Source organism: Pongo abelii, chromosome 1 (assembly GCF_028885655.2).
Source record: "Pongo abelii isolate AG06213 chromosome 1, NHGRI_mPonAbe1-v2.0_pri, whole genome shotgun sequence".
NCBI classification, from domain to species: domain Eukaryota; kingdom Metazoa; phylum Chordata; class Mammalia; order Primates; family Hominidae; genus Pongo; species Pongo abelii.
The window spans coordinates 80014157-80039108 of NC_071985.2; the positions used below are offsets into that span (position 1 = coordinate 80014157).

Here is a 24952-nt window from a genome sequence, read left to right on the forward strand (position 1 = left end):
AAAAATACAGATAAAAGTGTCAAAGAGGAACAAAGCTAGGAAATTTCAGAAAGCAAGATGCTATATTTTTTAAGACGAAACACAAACAGCAGAAGAGGAGGGTATGTGAAGTTAGAAAAGCTGCTATTTTCTAAACATTCAGGAAAATTAATTTGATAAAAAATAAACAATTAAGTATATCAGGGTCAAATCTCATACAATCACAACGAAATCACACCAGAAGGACATAAAAGAGAGAGAGAGAAAGATCAAAAATGCAAAATATTATCTCAAAAGAAGCCAAACTATATAAAATGATACACAACATGAAATGGTATAGAAAAATCAGAAATAAGCTGATACAACTCAAGAAAGAATTAGAAATTTAAAATCATTTTAAAATGTAACCTATATTACATGAGTAAATAAATGTCAAAAAACTATTAAAAACAGAAAGTCAAAAGAGGAAAAAATTAAATCATAAAGAAATGAAGAATTAAAAATAATTTAAGAGAAAATGACAAATATTGAAGATAGGCAAAGAAAACCCAACATATCAATAATTCTGTCTGTGATGAAAACTCAAGCAAGAAAACAGAATACTAAAACTATATTTCAAGAAAATTTTCCTGAAATTAAAAAAGGATGTGAATCTATATATTGAAAGAACGTACCATGTAACTGAATCATCCATGCAGAATAACTGACATTAAAACGTATTCTAGTAAAATTACTGAACTTTTTTAAGGAGTAAAAAAAAAATCTTTGGTCTTCTAGGCAAAAAAAAAAAATATGATTATAAGGGAAAGGAAATTAAATTATCAAGACTGTTAAACAGCAACACTTTCTGCCAGAAAAAAAAAAAATAGAGTAGCATATTTAAGGTACTTAAGGAAAGAAAATGTGAGCCATGGATTTTATATCCAGTTAATGCTGATCTTCAAATATAAAAAGCGCAGACAACTATTATCCACATGAAAGACCTCAAGAAATATTATTCCTCTGAGTACTTCCTAAGGAATAAACTAGAGAATGAGCTTCAGACAACCAAAATGACCACAGAAACATTGCATAAATACTGGTGGCCTTGACCATTAGTGGTTGCTGACACCAAAAGGAAGTAAACATCAGTTACTCTGTGTTCCCTGAGTAAATAATACAACACCACTTCTTATATTACCCAAATCATCATACATGAGTCTAATTGAGCCGTTGGATTCAGCTGATGATTAGCATAAAACACATATTTGCAAGAAAAATATAATAAACTCCATCGTAAGCATGCAATCAGCACATCCAGAATTTGGAAACATTATAGGTCAAATAGAGTTGGTTCTTAAACAGATTTATTCTAAAGAAAACAAAGGGATAGAGGAGAAATATTTAAATTAAAAGAGACTTAACAGACATATCAAGATTAAAAGGAGCAAAATTAAACTGTAATTTCTAGAGCTATACATATGGGTTTTAACCTAAAGAAAAACAGAGATGTCACTGGTATCAAAGTCAGGATAGTGATTACTTTTGAAGAGATAAAAGGGGTTAACATTGGGAGGGGCACATGAAGGTGTTTCTGGGGTGGCTGATACAGTTCTATGTCTTCATCTGGTTACTAGGGTGTTTGCCTTATAAAAATTCACTAACTTTGCCTCTGACTTGTGTGGTTTTCTGTATTGGTGTTTTACTTTATAATAAAAAGGTAAAAGTAAAATAAAATTTTATAAAAAATAAACTAAGCACTAATAACTTGTACAAACTATCTCTGTTTTCTCATCAGTAAAATATGGATAATTTTCCCTCTTACACTTTTGTTTCTGTTAGTGCCTATCCCATAGTATGCTATCAAAAAATATTTCTCCCCTTTCCCTCCACACAAGTACATAAAGTTTTTTAATGCAATAAAGCATATTATTCTTGAGCCAGCAGAAACCAATAGAATAGAAACAAAGTATTGTAGAAGTAAATAAAAAGCTGTCATCCAATCTTTCCTCTTGTCAACTACTATATCCATGAGGAATACTATCATTTAAGAGAAAAAATGCAAAAGCCCCAATTTTTGTATAATCTTCACTCTATTGGCCTACAAGCAACAATTTAAATGCAGACCTACTACTATATAACAAAATACCATAAAATTTCCATTTATTTGGTTATTTCTCTTCTCTATAAATGTCCATGCAAAACTTATTTAGTGAGCACTTTCTGTAAACTGCTTTGTTTTGTTTTTCTTTGCTTTGAATAAATTGGCCAGCAAAATAGAATAAATGTGTTCCTTTAGTTTGTAATTGACTTTCTAGTTCAGACTTTTCTTATTTGTTCAATTTTATGGTATTATAAATGCAAATGAACTGGCAGCAAAATCACCTTGGAATCAATCCTAACCCAATACCTCAAGGTCTGAAAACAAAAAGTATTCTGGAACCTATGAGAATATTTTAATAAGGTAAAATAAAACCAACCTTGCTAAAAATGTTTATGCTGTGAATGCTTCCTTAGTTCATAAGAAATAATTTTCATCAGCATATCCACTTGGTTACGGTGGAAATTCTATGATAAGTTTCAGTCAAGAGACCATTTAAAGAGAAACACACATCACCATGTCCTGAAGAGAACTAATGTGAATAAATGTCTTCAAATGTGAGGAGGACAAGCAGCATTTTGTTTACTTTGTTTTGGTTTTTTTTTGATAGCATACTAGCATCTTTTATTCAGAGCAATGTTGACGTCCTCTCAAATGTCTGACTCATTTGGAAAGAAAAATTCGCACACCAATGAGAAGGATAGGCAGGAAGAGGACTGAGTTGCAAGTACCAGCATTTTATTTTCTACCTCTCCCTTTAAAAAATAAAATAAAATAGGCAATGTGAACAAGGTAATGAGGTGTGAACTAAAAATGACTTTTAAATGTTTCATCACTAACAAACACATGAAAAATTCTGATTTATTTCCACCATTTCTCATGATCCTTGATATACATCTGCTTCCTTTCCTGATATAGTGATGACAATATTTAAGAGACATGGGTTTGGGAGAAAATTTCCAAAATTGGAAACAATTCTATTTCCAATACGCAGTTATTTCTATAACACATGTGCTATTGGAAGGAAAGGAAGGAATAAAGGGAGGAGGGAGGGAGGGAGGAAGGAAGGAAGGAAGGAAGGAAGGAAGGAAGGAAGGAAGGAAAAAAGGGAAGGAGAGAGGGAGGGAGGGAGGGAGGGAAGAAAAGGAATACAAAAGGTAAAATTTTTAAAGTCAAATTTTTTAAATGACATGATTTAATTTTGGCCCCATACTTAAAAAGCTGAAATTATGTCACCCATTAAAACAAAATATATTTCAACCCTGGAAGCATAGATCATATTTTGTATCCAACTTCAAAGTTATTATCGCCAGTTGGCGGTTACCAGGAACTAATCTGAAACAAACCAGCAGCTCTGGTTCTGAGGATATGTCACAGACACTTTTGTTATGGCAATACCTCTTCTTAAAGTGGTGAAGAAGGAGCTCCTAAGATTTTGCAGGAAACCCTGGATGCTACTAATATAAAGCCATTGCCTGAATTTATTCCATCCTGTCAAATGATCTTTGGGGCTACTACTTTAGCTCCAAATTGTGCCTGAAATGCATAATATGCACCAAACACATGTGTATTGAATGAGAGATCTGATCCCCTTCATATCTGTAACTCAAATGAAATTTCTATCACTGTGAGTTTATGAGTTGTGAGTTTATAAATTGAAAAGAGATGATATACCATCTTCTTTATAAGAACAAAATTAATAGATAAGAACTGTTGAAAATAACAGAGTCCAGGAAGAAAATAAACTTGACTAGGGATTAGCTGTGTGTGGGAAATATGGCTGAGACATCAATTACATGTTCCCTGATTGCCTATTCTTAGATCTGTAACTCCTGTAGGATAAGATCTGTATCTTATGCTTCTTATAGCTTCAGTAATTAGGAGAGTGCCTTGTTGCTAATCAGCATTAAGTATCTAACAATTCCACAGTCATCTCCTTGATTTCTATGGAGACACATTATAGCTCTACCACAGAATACATGACTTTAAATTTCATTTATCTGTTCACTTTGTGTGTATCCCTACTGAATTTGGGTACAACTATTCAAGTCAAAAACTGTGTCTATTTACTCTTCCATACCCAAATCTAAAGCAATACCTGCTCATAAATTTTGTTTAAATTAATAAATACAGCTGGTATGGCTGGATACACTCAGATGGTAGTCCTTCCTCACCATGCTATGTGCATCTCTGCAAAGGAATACACATGAAAGCATAACAGTAGCTATGCTCTCCTGCAAGGAACTTCCACTTGAACATATATGTATAAATCCACATATACAAATTCACAAATATAGGGGTGTGTGTGTGCACATATGGGTGTAAGTGACTAAATACACCTCTATTATTCATACTGAATAACACATTCATTTGACTGTGTCTTTAAGGTTCATCAGTTTGGCATATTGCATGACTATTTTCTCAAAGTATTATTCGGACTATAAGATAATCTGGTGAAAGAAAAAAGCACAGGAATTCATTATCCATTATCCTAGTGGGCCACGCCCTATTCCTGATCCTACGAGCAACCCAGTGATGTCATAGTTGTTGTCTTATGTCATACTAGTTGAAACAGTGGTTACCACCACCAGGAAGAGAATTATTTTAAAGGGTCCTTTTAACTGAAATCTCCTTTGGATTAAGATGTGCTACATGAGCTCAAACTAATTGGAAAGGTGGAAGGATAATGGCATTGATAGCCAGTGGATATGGGCTCCTTGGGCCCCACTGGCCATTTGATGGCATCCCAAAGGCAATCACAAGGTAAGAAAGATTTTCTATGTACTGTTGAAGCAAATCAGGATTGAAATTTATAAACAACATATTTGGAGTATTTTTAAAATGTAATTCTTACCCCTCTGTTTTCCGTTGCTGTGTGGATAAAATATAGAGCAATGAATATTGCTGAAAATAATAAATCTTAGCATATGACTTTCCTATATTAAAATTCTTCAGTGGGTCCTCATGCCTGCAGGAAATATTCAAATACCATGTTCTCGTATACCAGGTTCTCCATGATCTTGCCCCTGCTGTCTTTTCCCAACTTATTTTTCATGCCAGTCCACCTAAACCTAATTCTGTCTCAAACTATGTACGGTTACCTAACTGTACCATGATATTTCATACTTTTGTGTCCTTGTATATACTATTGCCTTTCTCTATAATATCCCTGTTATGCTCTCTGCTAAGCAAAATTTTATTCAGCTTTTGTGAGTCCTACTCTGAGTCTCTATCCTCCAAGATAAGTGGATTATTCCCTTTTGTGCCAACATCCTACTTGTGTCATGCTGCTATTATGAAAGCATTAATATAGTCAATAATTATTTGTTTATATACCTAAGGACTAGTTCATGTGCTCCTTGAAGGCAGTAACTGTATTTGATATAGCAGCAGTTGCCATTTATTGAGTTAGTACTACGTGCCATGCACTGTGACTGGACATCCATGATTTTATGCCTTTTTAATCCCTCTTATTGGAGAGGATAGAGGTATAAACAAATAATGCACATAAAGTACAGTATATGCAGTAGAACAGAAAAGGCACTGTACTGCATCTGAAGCTTACAAAAGGCTTCTAGGAAAAAGAGTTTTGCTTGATGGAACAAACTGTGGTATTAACAAAAGGCTTCCCAATGCAACCCAGACTGACTCCTATATCTCTAAAGCCCTCAGAAACCATCCTTAGCATGTTGGTGTATCAATGGGATTATTTCTATTTAAATGATTCTGTCATTGGTGTTAGGCATCTTTGTACTCTTTCTCTCCTGTCAAATTATAAAATTGTAAGGCAGCAATCACTTTTCTCAGTACTTTTAAACACCCCGCTGTGGCTAGTATTCAAAATACAGTTGACAAATTTAAGAATTAAGTTGAAATAATAACATCATAGTTTTCATGTAACTTTAAAATTTATAAGATTCTAACAAAATATCAACTCTTCGTATCCTTGCAATAATCTTTGGCAATATGGGTATTTCCCCCAATTTTTCTAAATGAAGTACACACAGAGTGCTTTAGTGACTTGTCCAGAGTCATATAATTAATAAGGGATATGTGGGTGAGTAGTCATATGATTAATAAATGGCAGGTGGTCATTAATAAATGGTAGGTAGGTAATAAATTAACTAAGTTTGCAAACACCTGGTCCAGCTAATATCAACTGCTGCCCTTAATGTGATAAATACACTGGTACAAATTTATGTATGCTATCTCATTTAACATTACAATAATTTCAGGACATAAAGACTATTACCCCTATTTTACAGATGAGAAAATTGAACATTACAGAGTTTAACTTGCCCAAGCTCAAAAGTAAATAAGTGGTAGAACAGGCACACTAACCAAGTTCTTACTTCAGAAGAATTCAGGTTCTTAGCCACCACACCACAGAATAATGGGATTCCAAGTGCTGAATGAGATTGATTTCTTCACTCAACAATTTATAATCCGTTTGGGAGATGAGAACAAAATAGAAATGCAAAATTAACACACAAAAAAATTACTAACTGATGATGGCTTCTGAGATCTCTATCTTTGGAATTCTCTAATTTCAGTAATGAATCTGTTTTATTTATCCTGCTTGGGATTCACGTCTTTGATTAACTCAGGATGTTTTCCAATCTTAAATATTGGCTTGTCTCTAGTCTCTCTATTCTTTTTTTCCCGCAGTCATATTAAAAGCTTATGGATCTTTACATGTTATCCTTTCCATTTCTTAACCCCTTTTTAAGAACTGGTTTTCTCTATCACGCTGTGTTGTATTATTTCCTCTTAATATTTACAAATTTTCTCTTCAACTGTGTTTATTTTATTATTATTTTTTGAGACAGAGTCTCGCTCTGTTGCCCAGGCTGGAGTGCAGTGGCATGATCTCAGCTCGCTGCAACCTCTGCCTCCTGGGTTCAGGCGATTCTCATGCCTCAGCCTCCCAAGTAGCTGGGATTAAAAGCATGCCCCACCACACCTGCCTAATTTTTGTATTTTTAATAGAGATGGGGTTTCACTATGTTGGCCAGGCTAGTCTCAAACTCCTGACCTCAAGTGATCCTCCCACCTTGGCCCCCCAAAGTGCTGGGATTACAGGTGTAAACCACCGTGCCCAGCCAACTGTGTTCAATATGCTATTTAATCCACCCATTTGGCTTACTACTTTTTTCCTTGCTCATTATATCTCTTAAAAAATCACACTGGGAAATAATTTATATACAACAAAGAGAAAGTATAATTTATTTTTATACAAAATTTTTAAAATTTACATGCAATAAAATGAATACAAATATACAGCTTGATGAGTTTTAATAATTGTACTCACATGGGTAACCATTACCCTAAAGTTTCCTCCAGCCTGGCTGCAGTCTATCCACCTTCTATCACTAGCACAAGGCAACCACTTATCTACTTTCTGTCATAAGAGATCGGGGTGTGCTTTTTTTCTATTCAAGAATTTCTTATAGATGGAATCAAACCATATGGTTCTTTCGTCATAATGAGTTTTTTTAAGATTTATTCATGTTGCATATATCAGTAGTTTTGGTTTTTCTTAATGCTAAGTAGTATCCATTGTGGGAATATCCCACAATTTGTATCAATTGACATGTTAATAGACATTTGGGTTGTTTCAAGTTTTCTGTCATTATTAATAAAGCTACTATGAACATTTGTGAGCAATTGTTGTGGACATATGTTTTCATTTTTCTTGGGTAGATACATAGGAGTGGAATTGCTGGTTGTATTGTAAATATGCATTTAACTGTTGAAGAAACTATAAAACTGTCTTCCAAAAGGTTGTACCATTTTGCATTCTCACAAGTATTAGAACTCCAGTAGCTCCACATTCTTACCACCAATTGGTATTGTCTGACAATTTAATATTAATCATTATGGTGGTAGGTATTGTGGCAGGTAAAATAATGCTCCCACCCCTCTCACCCCCCTCCCCCACAAAAAAAAAGGTGCTCACATCCCATCTCTGGAACCTGTAAATATATTACCTACATGGCAAAAGGAACTTGATAGATGTGATTAAAGTTAAGGACCTACTTTAACATGGGGAGATTATCCTGAATTATTCAGTGGGGCCCACATGCATCCCTAAAAGTGGAAAACCTTTCCTGGCTGTGGTCATAGAGAGATGTGATAAGAGAAGAAGGACCTGTGAGATGGCAATAATGAGAACGACTTGGGCCACTGTTGCTGGCTTTGAAGATGGAGGAAAGAGGCCATCAGTGAAGGAGTGTGGATGGCCTGTAACAGCTGAAAATGCCAAGGAAACCGACTCTACTCTAGAGCATCCAGAAAAAAAGAAAGCCCTCTTGGTATCTTGATTTTAACTCAGTGAGATTCATTGCAGACTTCTGATCTACAGAACTGTAAGACAATAAATTTAAGTTTTAAGTCACTAAGTTTGTTACCATTTGTTATTGCAGCAATAGAAAACTAATATAGATGTATAATAGTGTATTTCACAGTGGTTAAATTTCCAGCTTCATGATGACTAATAAAGTTGAGTCACTATGTGCTTATTAGCTAGCCATGTATCTCCTTTTATGACATTTTTGTAAATTAATTGCTCATTTTTAGTTAGGTCATTTAGATTTTTTATTGACTTGTAATAGTTCTCTTTATATCATGAATACAATTATTTTGTCATATAGATTTATGGCGAATACTTTCAGTCTGTGACTTACCATTTCATTTCTTAATGGTGTCTTTCAAAGGGAGGTTTTAAATTTTGGTGATAGACCTTCCTTCTCTTAAGTTTTCTAAATTGTTTTATGATTAAAGCAAAATGATAACACTGATATAGTTCTAAATGTATGTAAAGGAAATGTTAAAGATAATTTTATTAAAACTGGAAGAGAGTAAACTGACTTAAAGGGAGATGCAGTTTCTACACTTCATTCAATCCAATGAAATGTAAATTTCAGTAGATCTTTGTGGTGACAGAATAATTCTAGATACTAATTGAGGTAGTGGTTACAGAAGTTTACACACATGATAAAATGGCATAGAATTATATACATACATTGTACTGATATCAGTTTTTGGGTTTCTGATTACAATACATTTATGGAAGATGTAACTACTGGGTGAAACTAGGTGAAGGTACCTAGATATCTCTGTACCGTTTCTGCAACTTTCTGTGAATTTAAAAAAGTTTTAAGAAATTATCTGAAAAGTTAACTGAACCATAATTGAGTCATTCTCTTTCTATTCTTTATTTTTTATTCTCTTCTATTAATCTATGTATATGTATATCCTTATGCCAATACACATTGAATTGGCTAATAAAGTTATAGTAGGTCTTTTAATCATGATGTCCTTCAAATTTGTTCTTCAAAATTATGTAAACTCTTAGAGGTCCTTTGCATTTTCATATAAAATAATCAACCTGTCAATTTGTAAAAAAAATATATTGCTGGTATTTGATTGGAATTTATAGAATCTATAGATAAATTTGAGTAAAATTAATGTTCTAATAATATTGAATCACTCAATCTATAGACATGACACACTTTTCCATTTTCCTAGGGCATCTTTAATTTCTCTTAGTGCTGTTTCATGGTTTTCAGTGCATAGGTCTTGAACAAATTTTGGTAGATTTATCCCTACATATTTATTGCTCTCTGGTGGTATTATCAATGGTGTTTATAAATTTTTTTTTCAATTTTTCATTGCTAGTATAAGTCAATACAATTGATTTTTGTAATAACTTTGTATTCTGTGATATTACTAATTATTAGGTCTAGTAGCTTTTTATTTGTAAATCAAAATAGTTTTACTTTTCCTTTCCAATCTATATGGTTTTTCAAACACCACTGATAATATCACCTGAAAACAATAAATACCTAGGGATAATTCTACCAAAATTATTCAAATAAATGGAAAGACATCCCTTGTTTATAGATTGGAAGACTTCACATTGTTAAAAAAAATCCATACTAGCCAAAGCAATTTACACATTCAGCGCTATCTCTATCAAAATACATTGGCATTCTTTTAATAGAAATATTAAAAAAAAAAAACCTGAAGTCCATATGGAACCACAAAGAACTCCAAAAAGCCAAAATGATCTTCAGAAAGAAGAAGAAAGATTGAGGCATTACATTTCCTGATTTCAAAATATATTACAAAGCTATGGTAATTAAAACAGTATTATACTGGCATGAAAAAGACAGATAGACCAATGAAACAGAATAGAGAACCCAGAAGTAAACCCATATAAGTATGCTTTATTAGGGTGAAGAAGTCACTTTCTATTCTTAGATTGCTAATAGTTTTTTAAAATCATGAATTCCATCATATTAATTTTCTGCTTCTGTTGAGATGACCATATGATTTTTTACCTTTACATTGTTAATATGTGTCTTTGTTCATATGTGTTGCTATAAAGGAATACCTGAGATTATGTAATTTATAAAGAAAGTTTATTTGGCTCATTGTTCTTCAGGCTGTACAAGAAGTAGGGGGCCAGTATCTGCTTCTGGTGAGGGCTTCAGGCTGCTTCCGTTCAAGATGGAAGGGGAAAGGGAGCCAGCATGTGCGGTGATCACATGGCAAGATAGGAGGCAAGAGGTGGGGGAGGTGCTAGTCTCTTTTTATCAACCAGCTGTCACAGGAACTAATAGAGCAAGAACTCACTAATTACCACAAGGACAGTACAAAGTCATCCATGAGGGATCTGTCTGCATCACCCAAACATCTCCCATTAGGCCCTGTCTCCAACATTGGAGATCAAACTTTAACATAAGGTTTGGAGGGTCAAGTATGCAAACTATATAGCAATATGGCAAATTAATTGTTGGATTTTCATGTGTTAAACCAACCTTGCATTCCTGGGATAAACCCCATTTGGTCATAGCATTCTTTTTATGTATTGCTGGTTTGATTTGCTAATATTTTGTTAAAGACTTTTGCACATATGTTCACTAAGGATATTTGTAGCTCTTATTTTGTAATACCATTTTCTAATTTTGATATCAGGATAATGCTGACCTTTTAAAATTAGTTGGTAGATATGCTTTCATTTTATATTTTCAGAAAGTATCTAAATTGACATTATCTTAATTACTTGCTTGGTAGAATGCATAAGTGAAGCTATTTGTGTCTGAAGTGTATTTTGTGGGAAATATTGTCATTAGGTATTCAATTTCTTTAAGAGATAAAGAGCTTTAACATTTTCTCTTTGTTCTTGTCGCCATCTTAATAAATATCACTGAAGGTATTTGCTTATTTCATTTAAGTCATTAAATTTAGTAGTATAAAGTTGTTCATAATTTTCAAATTATCATTTTTATACCTGTAGAATCTGAATGATGTCCCTTCTTTCATTTCAGATATTAGTAATTCATCCTCTTTATCTACTTATCTGTTGATATCTCTGTGCTCAGTTTATCAGTCCGGCAAAAATATAAATTAAAAATGGACAAAAAATTTGAAGAGAACTCAAACATGGTATAGAAATGGTAATTAAACATATGAAAATATGCTCATACCATTAATAATCAGGGAAAATTCAATTAAAATCAAGTGAGATAGCCCTGCACACTTATTAGAATGATGAGATTAAACAGACAAATAAAAAAAAACAAAATACCAAGTGCTGGAAAGGATGTAGCTAAATCTGAACTCATACATTGTTGGTAGAAATGCAGAATGGCATTCACTTTGGAAAACAGTTTGGCGGTTTTGTACAGTCATTCATATATTTACCATACAACTAAGTAAACCTATTCTTAGATAATTGAACAGGAGTAAAGAAAACTAATTAACACAAAAATCTGTATGTAAATTTTTTTAGTAGCTTTATTCATAGTTGCCAAAAGCTAGAAGCAACTCAAATGTCTTTCAACTGGCAAATGAATAAACTATGGTACATTCATACCATGGAAAAGTACTTAACAATAAAAAAAAAAGGACCGAAAAACAACATGGATTGTCTTCAAATGCATTGTGCTAAATGAAAGAAACTAGATTCAAAAGGCTACAGCTCCTATCATTACATTCAGATGATGTTCTGGAAAAGGCAAAATTATAGGAACAGAAAACAGATCAGTCTTTACCAGAGCCTGGGATTGTGGGGATAAGGCGACTCCAAGGAATACAAGGGAATTTTGGAGGATGACAGAACTGCTCTATATTTTGATTGTGCAGGTAATTATATGACTTATGAGTTTTTCAAAACTTAAGAGAACTGTAGGCCAAGAAGAATGCATTTTATTGTTTTTAAATTATAGTGCAATTTAAATAAAGCATCATGCTGTATTTAATCTTCCACAATTTTTCACTCAGTATCATGTTTCTAGTATTCATCCACGTCATATGTAAAGTTCTGGTTCATCAACTTTCTCTGCTGCATATTATTGTATTGTGTGAATATTTCAAATGTATTCATTCATTCTCCTGCAAAAGTATTTTGTTATTGTCTTTCCATTTTTCATTTTCTACTAAGCTCAGTACTTCTCCAATGATTTTGGAACAATTTTATGAAGCATAGAACTAGAAGTAGAATTGCTGAGATTTAGAGTATGTGCCTATTCAACTTTACAAAATAATCTGACATTTTATTCTCAAGTGGTTGTCCCGGTATATATTCACGCTTGAGGTGTTCACTGAATAGTTTCCAGGGCTTCACATTTTCACTTGCACCTGGTATTGTCAGACTTATTTTTTACACCCTAGTCAATATAAAATAGTATATTTTTATGGTTTTAATTGGTATCTTCCTCATTACTATTGAGGTTGAGCATCATTTCATGTTTTATTTTGTTGTTCTCTATTAATCCTTTGTTAGTTTTTATGTAATGTAAATAGGTTATATCATTTTTGACTTGTCTTTCCACTTTATGGTGTTGTGGTTGAAATTAGAAGTTAATAATTTTAGAATAGTAAATGCATTGTTTTTAGTGATTTTTGTTTTGTTTTGTTTTGGTGCATCTCGGCTCACCGCAACCTCCGCCTCCTGGGTTTAGGCAATTCTCCTGCCTCAGTCTCCCGAATAGCTGAGACTACTGGCGCACGCCACCACGCCCAGCTAATTTTTGTATTTTTAGTAGAGATGGGGTTTCACCATGTTGGCCAGGATAGTCTTGATCTCTTGACCTCATGATCCGCCCGCCTCGGCATCCCAAAGTGCTGGGATTAAAGGCGTGAGCCACTGCTCCCGGCCTGTTTTTAGCATTTTTATACAAAGATCAGTTGTTTTAAAAGTGTGTGCTTAACTGAAGGTTATAAAGATAATTTAGATTTGTTTCTAAATGTTTTAAAGTTTTTCATATTTACATGTTTATTCAATTAATTTTTGTATATGGCATGAGATAGGCATCCAATTAATTTTACATAAAACCAATTGTCTCACAATGATTTTGTCAGGCCTCTGAGCCAAAGCTCAGCCATTATAACCTCTGTGACCTGCACATACACATCCAGGTGGCCTGCAGGAGCAAATAAGTCTGGAGCAGCCAAAAAACTACAGAGAAGTAAAACAGCCAGTTCCTGCCTTAACTGATTAACCAAAATTAAAACATTTTACCATTGTGACCTGTCCCTGCCCTACCTTAGCTGATCAATCAACTTTGTGACATTCTTCTTCTGGACAATAAGTCTTATGATCCCCCCACCATGTACCTTGTGACCCCCTCCTCAGCTAACAATAGATAACCACCTTTTACTGTAATTTTCCATTACCTACCCAACTCCTATAAAACAACCCCTTCCCCATCTCCCTTTGCTGACTCTTTTTGGACTCAGCCCACTTGCACCCAAGTGAAATAAACAGCCTTGTTGCTCACACAAAGCCTGTTGGTGGACTCTCTTCACATGGACACGCTTGCCAGATTTATTGAAAATCCATTTTCCACAATGATCCAAACATTCACCTGTGTTATATTTCAAGTTTACATACATGCATGGGTCTGGATCTCTTCTTTGTCCCATTAGGATTCTATTCCTCTACCAATAACATACCTTATAATTATTATTCTGTTGTAATACATCTTGATATCCTATTAAGTATGTTTACCACTTTTCAGAATTATCTTTTTATTTACTACTGGACATTAGATCTAACAGCTTGGTTAGATTCAGGTTAATTTTGGGCAAGAATACTTCATAGGTGATCTTGCATGCTTCCTATTATATATACTATCAGGTAGCATCACTACTAATGTGTCCAGAATTTATTCCCTCTGGTGGGTTCTTGGTCTCGCTGACTTCAAGAATGAAGCCGCGGACCTTCGTGGTGAGTGTTACAGCTCTTAAAGATGGTGTGTCCGGAGTTGTTCCTTCAGATGTTCAGATGTGTCCAGAATTTCTTCCTTCCAGTGGGTTTGTGGTCTTGCTCACTTCAGGAGCGAAGCCATGGACCTTCGCGGCAAGTGTTACAGCTCTTTAAAGGTGGTGCGGACCCAAAGAGTGAGCAGCAGCAAGATTTATTGTGAAGAGCGAAAAAACAAAGCTTCCACAGTGTGGAAGCAGACACGAGTGGGTAGCTGCTGCTGGTTCTGGTGGCCAGCTTTTATTCCCTTGTTTGGCCCCGCCCACATCCTGCTGATTGGTCCATTTTACAGAGTGCTGATCGGTGCATTTACAATCCTTTCGCTAGACACAGAGCACTGATTGGTGCGTTTTTACAGAGTGCTGATTGGTGCATTTACAATCCTTTAGCTAGACCCAGAGTGCTGATTGGTGCGTTTATAATCCTCTAGCTAGACAGAAAAGTTCTCCAAGTCCCCACCCAACCCAGAAGTCCAGCTGGGTTCACCTCTCACTAATGATGCTGTCTGCTTGTCTGTTTAAAATGCTGACAGCCAGATCTCCTCATTGTAAAGTAACATTTCTTTTCCTTTAGGATTATCAAGAAATATGTGGGGTAAAACTTTGCCTCACTTTAAATTATTTTAAAGTAAATTAATAGGGCTTATTTGAATCCATTGTTTATTGGGGCTTGCAAAATAGTAACTATCATTATTTTTCTCCATTCCTACCAGGTATTTTCTGTTAAGAAGAGCTTTTCCTTGTTACAAGGAGGTGAAATCTGGTTTATTTCTAAAAGCATTAGATTAAATCCTTCTTTCTTTTAATTACTAGCTTTCAGAGTAAAGATCTGACGTAGTAGTTGCCTCCAACTGAAGTGGGGTTCTTTTTTCCCTGTTTTTCTGTGTTGTTATCATTATGGATTTCATTTTTTTATTTATTTAATGTCTTAAATCAGTCCCAGTAATTCCATTTGATTCCCAAATTGCCTCAAATTCACCAGTGTCCTTTTTACATAATCTTATCTTATTAGTCTTTGACTATATCCTTACTGTCAAGCATAAAATGTTCCAGGCTCATCTTGTACTTTTCCTGCCACAGACAGACAGCTTATCTAGTTCAGTCCCAGTTTCAGCTAGCTATCTATTTATTGCTCTGGTTTCCAGCTCTCTCTTTCTTTCTGGCCTCTGGGCATTTTCTCCAGGTTTTTTTTTTGTTGCTATTGTTTTTTCAAGCTCAGGTTTGCATTTTTTCAACACCAAATATTTGTTCAGTGACAACTATGGGCTGAATGCAAAAGTGAACAAAATAAGTTCTCTGAGCTCAAGGAGCTAACTTACATTCCAAAAATCATTGTTATATTATCTACGCATTTTAATGTATATTTTGGTCTTCCAATTTTAGGTATTGTGAAGATTTTAAAGTAATCTAGCCCGCTATATTACCATTAAAGGTGTTATAAATGATAATTTGTAAAATTTTACATTAGCTTGCAGAATTAATATTTAGAAAAACAAAAAATAGGAAGTCCAATGAGGAAGGAATTGCAGTACTCTAGGTATAAAGTGATTAGACTATTGGTAGAAGTAAGAATGGAGAAAAAAACTGGACTACCTGAATATCTTGAAGGAAGCAAAGATAGAATTTTGTAACACTTTAGTAAGAGGGCATGATACAGAGGAAGGAGTCAAAATTAGCTGCAAATTTTCTTCCCTGGCAGAATGAAAGAATGACTATAACATCTACAGAAATAGTGTAGCTGGTGTGAATGGGTGGGAAGATAAAAATATATTTTGTTGGGTAAGGACTGTATTTCTATATTTAATATACCATGCAGTGCCATAACAGGGTGTTTTACACATAACGGATAATCAATAATTGCATCAATGTACTGCATTTGAAAAAAGCAGCAGAGCAACTACGTGCACGTTTCAAAGCAACTGGGAAAACAGGACTAGAAGACAGTGAATAGGTGACAAGATTATAGATGAGCAGGGGGAGTGGAGGTGCTTTCTTTGCATCCCTAGAGCCTGGTTTGGTGTTTGGCACGCAGCCAGTCCTCAATTCACATTTATCAAATAAATGAACCTAAATCATTTGCATAGACGTAATAGCTGAACCCATGGGAATAGATCTTAAACCAGAGAACATGCAGTTAAAAAAGAACCCTTCTTTCCTATGCCCTGCACTGCTAACAATTGCCTGCCTCAGAAGAAGCAATTGTAAACATACCTTGAGTTAGGGATAATTGGTGGAGTTGGAATTTCAGGAACTGTTTTTTGCTGTTGTTGTTTGTTTGTTTGTTTTGGTTGGGGGAGGTGTATTCTAGATTTAAGACATCAAAGTGACAGACTTGCCGCCTTCAAAGTTGATGTTAATTATATCCATTTTGTACAACGGTCAGATTATCTCCACAAGTTAGAGCTTGTAAGTGCAATCAGGGCCATTCAGGCCCCCAAATAGGAACCTCCCTTATTAGCTGGACTGCTCTATAGCATTCGCTAACTAAAAGGTTATCGGATTCCCCTCCCTCAAGCTGACCTGACAGCCCTTTCTATTCCCATCCTCAAGGGGGCGGTGACTACGGAGCCACTCCTTATACACGGACGCTCAAATCTGCACCAAAACTTCCCTGCTTGGCTCCCCGGTGCGTCAAACTCTGAGGCCAGCGCCTCAGACTGAGCCTGCGCATACTAGTGGTGCAGCGCAAGCGCATGCGTCCTGACGGCCCGGCATAGGCGACTCTGGGCGGGTCTGGGCCGCTCCAGTGTTTTGGGGCACAGAAGCTGTGGGAGGAGCTGGAGGCTTCACCGTGGTAACCACAGCGCCGCTGCTGCCCCGCCTTGCAGGCCTCAGGACTGTCATCGCCTCTGGGTGTGAGGGTACTTTGGCCACCGTCCCCGGAAATAGCCACGCCTGCCTCTCAGATACCCCATCCTCCCCACGCCGCTGCCGCTGCCGCCATGCAAGGGGAGGACGCCAGATACCTCAAAAGGTGACGACTCCCCAAGGTTCTGTCCTACCCTCCTTGCCAGGGCCCTGAAGATGTTCTTGGGTTGGCTGTGAGATGTCACTGGTCAACGCTAGTTTAGAAGACCGGATGGGAAGCAGGGAGAGAAGTCACCGAGAGGAGAGGGAAAAGGTGAAGCGGAGAAAAAAGGGGAGAGCTCTGGGGGGGCTTCAAGGTCCTTTGACCTGACTTGGTGGAGCCCTGACAGCATTGAAAGATGGTTTCTTCGCTACATCACCTTATTCCAGGGGGAGAGGGAGGTAGGGCAAGGTAAACCGCGTCTTTGTTTTTTTTTTCCCCTTCTTCCCAGACTCTCTATTTTCCCATAACAGATAAATCCCATGAGAGCCTGGGAATAAAGTCTGGTGCATCCGCCCTCAGGCCTCAGTTTGGTGTTCATTGCCATGCGCTTTTGAAATGATGAAGGGGAAAGAAATGGTGGATTCTGCTTTTTGGAAGGTTGGATTGAGATGTTGATTTCCAGTCTCTTTCTGCTTTCCGCATCCTTGTCATCCATTTGACTCCCATGTATACAACATAATTTTTGTAGGACATTTAGTAATTATTAAGAGGTTTGTTCAGAAGTTTGATGACAATAAAATAGGCCATGATTTCTTTTAAATATAGTATCAGTTACTCAAAAAAATTGTAGTCTGTTGGGATTATTTGGCTGCTGGCAAATACTCAGATCATTCCTGATTTGGAAAAAAAAAAAAAAAAAAAAAAGTTACTTCCCACTGGACCAAGAGTAAGCAGTGATCCAATAGAAAAAAATTTTAATTCAGTACTGATTCAGTAAATACCCTGAAAAAGTCGCATGTATTCCTTTGGGCACGGTTTCCTCATCTGAAAATGGGACAGGTGTTACCTTCTGAGAGATACAAGGACGAAAGATGAAATACTTTTAAAAAATAAAACATGAATGTAAGGTGGTGGTATTATTTCAAGTCATAATACACTTGTAGTGAATATTTTTATTCTGGCTTGGCTGAGCTCTCATCATCACAGAAAGATCTTCCAAGTGTTAGTAGACTCATAAAAGGGATTCAAACAATTGTATAATAAATAAATCAGCTCTATTGTCCTGGCAAGACAGGCATGTATTGACTGTCTTTTTCATTTTATGTAAATATATCTGAAACTGGCAAATAGCCAGACTTTGTCAGTAAAAAATTTTAAAGGAATATATAAGCCTACATCAGTGTTTATTTCCTCACTGAATTTTACTTAACGTTGGTTTTTAAAATACCTTGGTTAAAAATTTTGTGACAGAAGAAAATAAATTGTCTTTTAACTTTAAATTCAAAATTGTTCTGGAACAAAGAGCCGCTGTTATACCATTAGCTGATTTTCATGTAATATATTTGTGTCAGAGGTAGTTTTTCTTAACATTATCGTACCAGTATGGACACTCAGGCATACTGTGACTTATAATTCTCAACCTGTGGTTTGCTTTTAAATACATACTATCTAGAGTTCCAAAATTAAAACCAAGCCAGTCAATGTAATGTTTGAAGTAAAATAAGATTAGAATCTGGAAAGGTTGAAAAATACATTTCTCAATTTCATCTAATTTTTACTATAAATAATAAAAAGTTTGAATTGTCTGTTTTCAGACTAGAAATATACAGGAGACATGTATTTATACAGGCCTGATGGAAAACATTTGTGATGTCTGATAGAACCTTCCATTTTAATTATTGTTTTTTGACCATGATTACATATATTCTTTAACAATATTTTTACTTTTATGTTTTGTTTTTAACAAGACAGCAGATAGCAGTATATTTTCAGTCCCTTCCTACCTGAGTAATTCCATATTTTGGTCTTACAAAAATAATTTTTTTTGGATCCCTATGTGTTTTGGTGTATGAGTCTTACATGCCCTTCCCTTTATCTGGAACTTGCCCTGTTCTTTGCCCGGCTAATTCCTCATCTTTCCTGTTTTGACATAAATACCACTTTTTCCAGAAAGCTTTCCTGAACTTCCCTTTCCCACCTCACAATCCAGGTCGGGTATACCTGTTAGGGTCTCATGATACTTAATACCTTGTTTTTCCCTAAACTTACTACTTTATATTTCCTTCTGGTTTATAAAGTTCCTAAAGGTAAGGTGCTATGTGTCTATCTTACTTCCCATTGTATTCCCAGCACTCAGCAAGGTGCCTGAAACATAGATTATTAAGTAAAGTCAGAATAAGACTAGAAAGAAATATGAGCCAAATCATATGGGACTTAAGAGCTTTAGTAAAGAGTTGAGACTTTATTTTGAGTGCATTGGTGAACTATTGAAGGATATTAAAAGTGAACAACATTTGTTCATTTAATAGTTGAGATTCTACTGTGTAAAAGTCATTAAGCCAAGTGATAAAACATATTTGGTAAATGAAACATAAATATATTCCCTGCCTTCATGGCATTTACACTCTAGCAAGTAATACAGACTTTAAAATATACTGATATTTATTGTATTTGTGAGTGCTATATGAAAAAAGTGTGTGGCTTTTGTGTCAAGCATTTCTCACGTAGTATATCAAGGTCCATCTGTGTTGTAGCATGTATCAGTACTTCATTCCTTTATATAGCTGCATAATATTTGCTGTGGTTTGGATATAGTTTGTTTCCACCAAAGCTCATGTTAAAACTTGGTCCCCCAGTGTGGCAATGTTGGGAGCTGGAGCCTGGGAGGTGTTTCAGTTTTGGGGGTGGATCCCTCATGAATGGCTTGGTGCTGTACTTGCTGGAGTGAGTGAATTCTTGCTCTAATGAGACTGGATTAGTTCTCTTGGGAATGGATTAGTTCCCTCTAGAGTTGGTTATTATAAAGCCAGGAAGACCCTTGGGTATTCTCTTTTCTCACTTCTCCTTTGATCTTGTCCACTGTGTTATAGTGAAGCACAAAAGCCCTCACTGGAAGCCAGGGTCATGCCCTTGAACTTCCCAGCCTGCAGAACTGTAAGCTAAATAAACCCCTTTTCCTTATAAATTACCTAGTCTCAGGTATTGTGTTATCGCAACATAAAATTGACTAATTCAGTATTCCATTTTATGGATATACCACATTTTGTTTATTTATTACTCATCTGGTGATGGACATTTGGGTTGTTTCTACCTATTGGCTATTGGGAATAAAGCTGCTGTGAACATTACTGTAAAAGTTTTTGTTTGAACACCTGTTTTCTATCTTTTGGTGTATACCTAGGCCTGGAATTGCCAGACCATATGGTAATTCTATGTTTAATTTGTTGAGGAACCACTAAAGTGTTTTGCCTAGTGACTGCACCATTTTACATTCCCACCAGCAATGTATGAGAATTCAGTTTTCCGTATCCTCACTAACACCTGTTATTTTCTGTTCTGTAATTATTACTATACTAGTGGATATCAAATGGTATCTTATTTTGGTATTGATTTGCCTTTCCCTAATTACTAATGACATTGAGCTTTTCATGTGCTTCTTGGCCATTTGTGTTTATTCTTTGGGAAAAGGAGTTCTTTGTAATAGAACCTTGTCAGATACATGATTTACAGATACTTTGTCCCATTCTGTGGGTTTTCTTTGCACTATCTTGGTATGTAAAACTTTCATATGCAAATATTTTTAATTTTGATGAAGTCTGATTTATTCTCTTGTTGCTCATGCTTTTGGCATCATTATTTAAGAAACCACTGCTAAATCCAAGGTCATGAAGGTTTGTCCCTCTGTTTTCTTCTAAGAGTTTTACAGTTTTAGCTCTTACATTTAATATCCTTGATCCATCTCGAGTTAGTTATTGTCTATGGTATATGGCAAGGGTCCATCTTCATTCTTTTATATGTGACTATCTAGTTGTTCTGACATCATTTGTCAGAACAAATGTCAGAAAGGAACAATTGACTGTTCTTTTCCTCCATGAATGGTTTGGGCAATTTTTTTGAAAATTAAATGACCAAAAATGTTGGGGTTTATTCCTGCACTCTCAATTATATTTCATTGATCTGTCCGTGTGCTAGTACCTCACTGTTTTGATTACTGAAGCTTTGTAGTGAGTTTTGAAATCCAGAAGTGTGAGTCCTCCAACTTCGTTGTTCTTTTTCAAGGTTGTTTCAGCTATTTAGAGTTCCTTGTATTTCCATTTGAATTTTAGGGTTGGCTTTTTCATTTCTGCAAAAAAATCTATTGAGACTTTGGGAATAGAATGAATCTATAGATCACTTTGGGGAATATTGCCGTCTAAACAACATTAAGTCCTTCAGTCCATGAACATGTGATTTCTTTTCATTTAGTTCATATTAATTTCCTTCAGCAACTTTTTGTTTTCAGTATACAGTTGTTCCTTGGTTACATTTACTCCTGAGTATTTTATTCTTTTTGATGCTATTGGAAATGAAGTTTTCTAAATTTCCTTTTCATATTTTTCAGCTCCAATATATAGAAAAACAGTGGATTTTTTTGGTGTGTTCTGATCTATTCTCTAACTTTGCTGAATTTGTTTATTAGCTCTAGCCAGTTTTTTGTGCCACTTTTAGAATTTTCCGTATGTAAGATTATGTCTTCTGCAGATAGAAATAATTTTACATCTTCTTTTTCAATCTGGATGCCTTTTTATTTTTTATTTTTTTCCCATGCCTCATTGCTCTGGCTAGAATTTCCAGTACTGTGTTGAATAGAAGTCAGGAAAGTGGATTAACATTCTTGTCTTGTTCCTGATCTTAGGGGGAAAGCTTTCATTCTTTCACCATTGGTATGATATTGGCCGTAGATTTTTCCTATATGCCCTTTATTATGTTAAGGGACTTTTCTTCTATTCCTAATTTATCAAGTACTTTTATCGTGAAAAGATGTTGGGTTTTATCAGATGCTTTTTTCTGCATCAATTGAGATAATCATGTACCTTTTTTCCTCATTCCATTAATGTGGTGTATTGTATTGAAATGCACATGTGGCCATGTTGTATGGTCCTTTTAATATACTCCTGGATTCTGTTTGCTAGTATTTTGAGGATTTTCACATCGACATTCATAAAGGGTATTGGTCTATAGGTTTTCCTATAGTGTCTTTGTCTTGCTTTGGTATCAGGGTAATGGTGGCCTCATGGAATGAATTAGGAAGTGTTTCCTCTACTGTTATATCTTTTGGAAGAGTTTGAGGGGTATTTATGTTAATTTGTCTTTAAATGCTTGGTAGAATTCACCGGTGAAGCCATCTGGTACTGGACTTGTTGAAAGGTTTATGATTACTGATTCAATCACCTTACTTCTAGTTCTGTTCAGATTTTCTATGTCTTTTGAGTCAGTTTTGGTAGTTTGTGTGTTTCTAGGAATTATTCTTTTTCATGTAGGTTATCCAATTTGTTGGTGTTCATATTATTCTCTTCTAATTTTTTAATCATCAAAAGAGCAGCAGTAATGTCCCACTTTCATTTCTGATTTTAGTAATTTGAGTCTCTTCTTTTTTAGTCAGTCTAACTAAAAGTTTTCCAAAAACGTTTGTTGATCTTTTCAAAGAACTAACCTTTGGTTTCATTTTCTCTATTCTTTTTCTACTCTCTATTGCTGCTTTTTATTATTTCCTTCTGCTAACTTGGGGTTTTCTTTGTTCTTCTTTTTCTAGCCCCTTAAGGTGTAAAATTAGGTTATTAATTCAAAATATTTATTTTTTTAAATAGAGTGTCAGTATAGAGTGTCTTATTGTGGATCTCTTTGAGTTTATCTTTGAATTTCATTGAGCTTCTTGGATGTGTAAGTTTGTCTTTGGTCTAATTTGGGAAGTTTTTGACTGCTTTTTTTCCCCAGTATTCTCTGTGTTTCTTTCTTCCTCTCCTTTCATACCCTCATTATGCATATGTTGGTATACTAGATGGTGTTCCATAAGTCTCTTAGGTTCTGTTTATTTTTCTTCATTCTGTTTTCTTTCTGTGCCTCAAAATGGACAGTTTCATTTGACATATCTTCAAGTTTGCTGATTCTTTTCTCTCTCTGCTCAGATCTGCTGTTAAAAACCCTGTAGTGATTTTTTTATTTCAGTTATTGTACTTTTCAGCTCTAGTATTTTTATTTGGATCCTTAAACTATTTATTTGGTGAGACATTGTGTTTCTGCTTTTTCTTAGTTATTTGCACTGGTTTCTTTTTGCTCTTTGGACATATTTAAGACAGTTGATTTAAAGTCTTTGATAAGTCCAGTGTTTGTGCTGTAGCATGGACAGTTTCTGTTAATTTTTTTTATTCTGAGAATGAGAATGAGTTTCTTGTTTCTTTGCATGTTTCGTATTTTTTTGTTGTTGTTGAAAACTGGGTATTTTGAATATTATGATGTCCAAAGGAAAAAAGAAAAGAAAAAAATACTCTTCAGATCTTTGTAGGTTGACTCAGTGTTTGGATAGGCTTTCAACACTTAGCCAGGCAATTTACAGTTTTACCTTAGCCTTCATTTGCTGCCTGCACAGCCTAAAGACCAGCCAGAGGTAAAAGCTTATGATCTTCCCAGGTTTTTTCTGGGTATGTATTCTGCCCTGAGCATGCTCATGGATTTCTAGATTTCTCTTTATATGCAATAGCTTTTCAAAGCATCTATTCCCCCAAAATGTCTGACTCCCTGGACTTTCCTCTTGGGCTTTCAGCGTGTGTTTTGTTTGACCCAACTATTACTGTTTATCCCAGGGGCCAGCAGCTTGTATGCTTGGCTTTCACTGATTTCAGTGACTGCTTAGCTGCACTATCCTGATGAGAGTTTAAAATTAGTCAAAACAAAGGAAAGCCCCTTGCAGCAGACCTCAAAGGAAACTTCAGTCAGTTGCAAAACAATCAGACAAAATTCCTTGGGAGCAAGGTCCACTTGACTCCTCTAGAACCAAGTATTAACAGTGGGAACATGGGCTGCCATCTTTAAGACTGCCACTGTGCTTGAGAGTGGGGTGGATGTCTAGGGTAAGTGAAAAGACCATAATGTTCGCCTACCTTGTTTCTGTAACCTTTCTTCTGATTAAACATTCACTTGGTTGCTGTAAACCTTTGACTATCTTCCAGAGTCCTGATGAGGTTGATTGTGATAGTTTTTTTTTGCCAAGTTTTTAGTGCTTCTGGGGAGTGCCAGCCTCTAGAGGTCCCTACTCTGCCGTTTTCACTGATGTCACTTAGCCATTATCTTTTCATATATTGCTTCTGTCCCCATTCTCTCTCACCTTTTTTCTGGGACTTCAAGTACATATGCTAGACCTACTCAGCATGCATTGCTGAATTATACTTTTGCTTGTATTTTACATCTTTTTGTCTCTATGTTTTATTCTGGGTGTTTTCTTCTGACTTATATTTTATACCACAAATTATCTCCTTACCTGTATCTAATCTGCTATTAAACCTATTTATTTATTATTATTATTAATTTTGCTTATTGTATTTTTAACTCTAGAAATTAAAAAAATAATACCTAGTTTTTTCTGAAGATGACTATTCTTTGAGTATCATATATAGGAATATAAATGTATAAATAATCATTTGAGGCTCAGGATGATGTTCTCTTTTTCCAGAGAAGATTATAGTTTGTTTATGTTAGTAAGGACTACTGAAAATTTAGGGTCACCTTAATTAGTTCTCAGAGATTCAACTACATTAAACTGGGCTTTTTAGTCTTGTTGGTGACTGATCTGCATC

At 35.3% G+C, this 24952-nt stretch overlaps 1 protein-coding gene across 4 annotated transcripts in view; it reads left to right on the forward strand.

Annotated features, from left to right (window-relative positions):
• The first annotated feature begins 4599 nt into the window (after nt 1-4599).
• Nucleotides 4600-24952, forward strand: part of KIFAP3 (kinesin associated protein 3) — a 167125-nt gene continuing 146772 nt past the window's right edge. Inside the window, exon 1 of one of the 4 annotated variants that reach the window (XM_054547730.1) lies at nt 4600-4822. In XM_054547730.1, coding sequence (XP_054403705.1) covers nt 4746-4822 — 77 coding nt within the window. In that variant the 5' untranslated portion in view covers nt 4600-4745. 4 annotated transcript variants of the gene reach the window in all.